This window comes from Alnus glutinosa, chromosome 13 (genome assembly GCF_958979055.1).
Source record: "Alnus glutinosa chromosome 13, dhAlnGlut1.1, whole genome shotgun sequence".
Lineage (NCBI taxonomy): Eukaryota > Viridiplantae > Streptophyta > Magnoliopsida > Fagales > Betulaceae > Alnus > Alnus glutinosa.
This window is the reverse complement of record NC_084898.1, coordinates 22,044,533-22,051,316: the sequence shown is the minus strand read 5'-3', so window position 1 is coordinate 22,051,316 and position 6,784 is coordinate 22,044,533. Positions and strand designations below refer to the sequence as shown.

Below are 6,784 nucleotides of genomic sequence, written 5' to 3'. Positions count from 1 at the left end.
ATAAAAATTAAATAAGATTTTTGGTTGACCGAAAGATGTTTTCGATTTGATCATAATTTTTCAGTTGTATCAAACATAAAAAAATAGGAAAAACATTTTACATTAAAACACAAACTCCGCATATTAATCCTTAAAATTTTTTAATTTTTTAATTAATTTATTATTATTATTATTATTTTTTTTTGACATGAATCCATGAGATTATTGGTCATAAGATAATGAGCATCGATAAATTTGAATTAAGCAAACCATTATGATGGGGTCCCTCTTACATTAAGATAGCTGAGAATAAGCAAATTGCATGCTTCCCGAGGCAGAAAGTCAACAAATGAAGTAAGTTGGAGGGACACCTCCGGTACCCAGAGGAATTCTGAAGTTAATTTTCAGTCCACTGGACCACTAGGAAATAGAATAATAATTTATTAATTTCCCTGTATCAAATTAATTATAAAAGATTAAGAATAATGAATAAGATAGAAACATACGTGGATAAGAAAAAAAAAATAAAAAAATGTAAAACTATAGCAATCATGGAAGTAATCACAAATTATTACCTGAAATGGAGGAAATTAATTTAGACATTTTGCTTTTATAGATATGCTTAGCAACAAATTGCTTTGTAGATGTAATAATTAAGTCACCCTAAATAAATAAAGCTCATGTTAATAGGCTTATTTAGCCTATTAACATGAGCTTTATTTATTTATTTTCCTAATTTCATGAGCTTTATTTATTGGTAAAAATAATCCTCTCCTAAGAAATTCACAATAAAAAGAAAAAATATAATAGGACTCATAATTCTGAGAAGATATGCAATCCTAACAAAAATGTATTAGAATTTCTAATCCTAAAGCTATTGGGATTTCGAAAATCTCGTCCATAATCAGCGGTCCTTTCATCAGATTCCATTATATACTGCTATCAAGGCGGCCTGCCTTTTCCTTGGCCTTTTGGTTAATTTAGTTTTAATCTTTAACACTAATGACTTTTTTTTAGTGTTTATTGGGGTCTCCCATAAAAGATAATCAAACTATATACAAACGAATCTCAAGTCTCTTGATCTGTGATAAACAATATCTGTCAATTGGCTTGGATGTGAAGAGGTCCTACCCGCTTGGAGTTGCACAAGAAAGATTTAGACGGTAGGAATCGCAGGCGTTCCTTCAAATCTAATTAAGTCATAGATTGATCCAATCCCATCAAGACATCAACTTAACCGTCTTAACGGTGAGCGTGGTAAATACAAACCGGAATCAATTACCATATAGCTTTTGAAAGTGGGAGTGGTAAACCACATACGGCACAATTCTCACAGCCAATATTGATATTGGTATCTGTAGAGTATCAATAAAGATATCATCAAATGTTTCCCATGCATGCATGCATGCATGAGAATGTGAGATCGATGCACCTCGTTCATGCAAACATTAAAATGATTAAACAAACGTACCCGGCCATGCCTTGACGAGGAACCTCATCAGCCCTACATGGGGGGCAGAGTTGTATTACAGCATGTTTTTTTTAATATTTTAATATCAAAGGCTGTCTCTTGCTAAGCTTTACTGTTCATGATGCAATCCCATGAGAAAACAAACACGAAGACGTGTACGTGTATTAAAGTATTTTATCTGCTTTTCTTTTTTTCTTTTTTCTTTTTAAATCATTTTTATAAACAAAAAAAAATGAAGAAAGATGTGGGGGAGAGAGACTGCATGCATGTGATGGATCGATCATATCTTGATCTTCCCCTCGCAAAAGAAACAAACACCAAAAAGAAGAGACAAAAGCAAAGATGGAGCTGAACTGGGACATCTGGAGATCTAAAGTTTTTAGTATTATTTAGATCCGAAGCAGTTAGCACGGCTTCTTGTCTTACCTTTAACCACGTGAGGCGCAATCCACAAATCTGTGTGTTACATTTTATTTATTTATTATTTTTTTTTTAATAATGTAATATATATATATATATAATATGTATATTTTAAAATTAAAACGGGTGATTGACTCTGTCACGTTAACATGACAAGATACTTGTGGGATATTCGTGTAGTATATAACATTACACTTTTTTTTTTTTCTTTAAAGATTGAAAATAGAAAAATGCTAGAAACCATACGTTATCTCATTTTGCTAATATGACACTGTCAATCAAGAGTTAATTGGCACTGTCACATCAGCAAGTGAAATAAAAATGTAGTGTATAGCATTACTATTGAAAATATTAGTAAGTTTGAGTTTTTAAGTCCCGTATTAAATAATAATCACAAGATTTTCATTAGGATCCTTTATATTTTACTTGAAATGGAGAGTATCTTTTATATATACATATATATAAAAGAAAAAAAGAAGTAAAATGACGAGTATCTATTTAGTCTTCTCAAAATTGATATGGGCTTTTAAAATCACTATTAGATGTGTGACAGATCACTATTAAATTTTGATCTAATGGTAATTTTAAAAGTCACATTAGTTTTTAAATGTTTCAAGGAAGACATAAGTCTTCCTTTTAGCATTACTCATCTATTTCATGGTCAAGATTTTGTATGTTGCATCTAATTATCTAACGATATACATATTCACCGTATCGAAACATATACATTAGTAAAATTTTAAAATTTATGGACTTAAATTATTTTACATTGAAGTCTAAGATATGTGTCTCTCAAACAAGGAGCAAGCATCTCTCGTAATGGCTTGTCATGGAAAAATAACTGGGCCTCTTATGGGCCAATTCTAAGATCAAACCTCAATTAGAATGGATTATCTTAATCGATAAATTCAGATTGACCTCTGAATCTGCCCCTATTACTATTCGTTCCTCCTTTTAAACATTAAAAAAAAGAAAAAGAAAAAAAGAAGTAAGATTATTACGAAGATAACATAATCGGGTAAACCAAAATCCATTTTAAAACTGACCTTTTAGTTTCATAGTGACCAGCAAAATCTGTGTTCCAGTTCTTTTAGATGCAAGTGACTCTTTTGGGGAAAGGAAGCCCCAAAAGCCAGACAGCCCCATATTGTCTGCCTATGGATAGAAAATCCCTTATCCCTATAAATAAGACTACTTTCCAACATCCTACCGGCCTTCTCCCCGTAGTCCAAATTCAAGATTTCTTCCCCCATTGTCTATCTCTGACCTCATTATACCAGGAACTCGTCTTTGGAATAAGCGTCTGCTTTCAGTTCTATTTGAACCTTTCTCGGCTGTCGCAGTTGGGGAATTACCGATCATGGCAGCCTCTGATAAGAGCTATCTCTGGACTTCTTCTTGTTCTGGGCGTTTTTCCACTTCAATGGCCTATCTTTCAATCTTGAATAATGATTTTACTGGATCACATCTATGTCCTTTGTCTACTTTTTGGAGAGATATCTGGAAGCTCCAACTAACGGATCGTCTTAGAATATTCATATGGAAGATAGCTTGGAATATTTTGCCAACTACTCAGCGGTTACAGTCAATCATTCCTACATACCATCCTGATGCTTCTTGTCCGCTCTGCAAATCTGGTCAAGACTCCATTAGGCATCTTTTCTTTCACTGTCACTATGCTAGAGTAGTTTGGCGTCTTTCACCTTGGCCGCTTGATTCAACCTCTTTAGATTCTCCTGATCTACTAAATTGGGTACGAGTTATTTTATACCCTGATGTTTTGCTTAAAATTCCTTTCTTGGAGAAACATCGGTTTCAGGTCTTTGCAGCGGTTGCTTGTGACCTTCTTTGGTTCCATCGAAATAAGGCCTATCATGATGGGCTGACTTTTGATGCTCGTTCCATTGCCAATCTTGTTTGTATTTCCTACCATCAACATTGTGATGCTTGGTCTGCTAAGTTATTTCCTAACCCTGAAAAATGGATTCGGCCTCCGTTACACTGGTACAAAATCAACTTTGATACTGCTATACGTGCCACTTTTTCCTGTCAAGCAGCAATTTGTCGAGATAATAACGGGAAGTTAATCAAAGCGGCTACTCGAATCCAGGCTGCTTGTTCATCTAATAAAGGCGAGGCTTTAGCTGCACAACTCGCTGTTTCTTTAGCATCATCCCTTCGCCTCGACCGGTTTATCATTGAAGGTGATTCTCAAATAGTAATCCATGCTCTACAACAGCCAAATATTGTTCAAGATTGGCGTATCACTGACATCATCCAACAAACACTAGACTTGTTCCCTCCTGATTCGACTTGGTCATTTCGGAAAGTCAATAGAAGTGCAAACTTCGGTGCCCACTATGTGGCACATTGGGCCGCAGCTCGATTCCAATCAAGCAGCATTCCCACATCCTTATCAGTCATCTCTTCCGCTACTACTCAGATTGTCAGTGTTATTTTAGATCCTGGGCATAATTTTCCTGTTTCCTAATAATTAGTTGTAAATTTTCCTTTTGTTGTATTTCAATCGTACCTATATATAAAAAAAAAAAAAAAGACTACTTTCCAATATGGTAATTAAAGTAATTTTAGTTGGAGTAAATGTACACACTTTGTAAAATAATGCTGATGTGAAAATTATTTTTAATTTTTAATTTTTTTTGTTGTGCAGGAAATATTATTCTTTTTTATTGTGAAAATCATTTTTACATCAGTGTTATTGTACAAAGTGTGTACATATGTTGTGTAGAAAACATTACTCTTTTATTTAATAGACTCATATATGACTGTCATACAATATAATTGGATGACTTGACAATAAAAATCAATATTTAAATCAATTTATTTACTGTTACGTCATCCGGTTGTAGTCTATTAAATTGCATTGTGCTTCACAAGTAGTGATGCAATAAAAAGAAAAATGCACTACTTTCAATCTCCATCGTATATAATATATTTACAAAAAGAGAGAGAGAGAAGCAAATAGATATTTCATTATAGTTTTATTGGTCACATTAGATATAAGTTGCCCTATTTGGTTTCTATTTAGGATAATGCTAAAAATACAACTTTAGCCAAACTATTGCACAACCCCAAAGCACATTGGGGTTGTACAATAGTTGGGCTCGAGTTGTTGATTTAGTAAGTCTCACCCCAATATGCCTTTGAGTTGTGTAATAGTTGAGCTCCGATTGTACATGAATCAGGGTCCATTTAGGAAGAAAATCAGAGAAACTAACCGCAAGATATTTTTGTGGTTAAGAATGTCACCCGCATTTATGAAAGACTCCACCATTTGGCACGTTTGACTAGATTGTATGATTGTTAATGTATTTTGAATGGTGTTTTTTCATTTTTGATTTGAAAAAATGTTTGATGTAATATAAAGATTAAAATAATTCATTTATTTTTGTTTTGAATAGTATTTTGTGGTTTTTTTGCTGTTTGTTAATGTCTTTTACTTGAGAAAAGAAAACAAAAATTGCTAACAAACATGATAAAATATTTCTTTTGGATAAGTAATCCATGGAGGGAGAAGAAAATAGAATAATAATAATAATAAAAAAAATCTATACTTCATAAAGCGAAAAGTGTAAGACAAAATTCTCAATTTTCAGCCCCATGTGTAAGACAAAATCATCAATTCTCAGCCAGACGTGCTCTCTCTCAGAATTAAGTTTGGCCAAGTTTGCCAGCTTTAGTTAGGGTTGGCAATTTTTGACACGACCCGCGAACCTGACACGAACACGACACGAAAAAACTGGGTTTGAGTTTGTTATAATCGGGTTCGGGTTGACTCGCAAACCCGATTATGACCCGATTGTACGGGTTGACCCGATAACACGATTACCCGCCAACACGATTATAACCCGATTACCCGGGTTGACCTGCCAACACGATTATAACCCGATTAAAAAAAAAAAAAAAAAAAAATTGAAGGTAAAAAAAAAATAAAAATTGAAGGTTGAAACATGTGAAAACAGTGAAATTGATGCCGTGTCGGGTCGTGTCGGGTAAACGGGTGACACGTTTTTTAGTCGTGTTTGTCGGGTCGTGTTCGGGTCACGTGTCACAACCCGATTAATAATCGGGTCGGGTTCGGGTTGACACGTTTATATAATCGGGTCAGCCGGGTTGACCCGAACCCGACCCGTGAACCCGAATGGCCAACTCTAGCTTTAGTAATAACCAACGCCAACGGAGTGCGTGATCTTGAACCGCTAACCCCAAAAAATATAGTTTAAAACTACTACAAAAAAGAAAGACTTCTAATGAACTAAAAACCACTAAATCAAATATAGTCCTATCATAATTTGACTCATTAAGATGTTCCCCATTAAGAACCCGTTTGAGCCATCAAGGTTACTGATTCAAAGGAACTCGGTCTTGTAAACCTTTTCTATTCTGCCACAACTTCTGGTAATTCTATTCTAGTGTGGAAATTTGTTACATTATGCCCAAAAGAAAAAGGGCAAAATTTTGCATTTCTCACAACAGGGGACCTCGAGTCTGATTCACATTATCAAGAACAAGTCAGTGTAGCAGCCGAGTGAGCCACAGCTACCAGTTCTGTTGCTCCAGTAAAAAAACGCAAGGCACTAGAAATCTCAAAGGGAAAGTTTTCAAATTTTTTGGTAACTTTTTAAAGACGAACATATTCTTAATCTAGAGATCATAAAATAAAAGATAAATGAGTCGCATCAAACGCTGAAGGCTCTTGTGATAGTTAGTAAAATACATTCAAAAAGAAAAAGAAAAAAATGGCTGCATGGCACACATCCAACACCCAAGTCTTAATCCTGTAAATGCCACGAGAACCCAAAATATTCCTATTGAACAAAGCTATCCATTTCAGGAGATTGCTTCGCCTCTGAGCAATTCAAGGCAGTTAATATTTGCACAATTGATTCGACT

General features: G+C 34.4%; 1 protein-coding gene across 1 annotated transcript; it reads left to right on the top strand.

Annotated features, from left to right (window-relative positions):
• Positions 1-3,230: 3,230 nt before the first annotated feature.
• On the top strand, positions 3,231-4,361 carry LOC133853973 (uncharacterized). The gene has a single exon (XM_062289992.1). The coding sequence runs from the start codon at positions 3,231-3,233 to the stop codon at positions 4,359-4,361; it is 1,131 nt and encodes a 376-aa protein (XP_062145976.1).
• The last annotated feature ends 2,423 nt before the right edge of the window (positions 4,362-6,784 follow it).

Excerpts from the sequence above, each read along its gene's own strand:
- LOC133853973 (XM_062289992.1), top strand. The coding sequence starts at position 3,231 with ATGGCAGCCTCTGATAAGAGCTATCTCTGGACTTCTTCTTGTTCTGGG.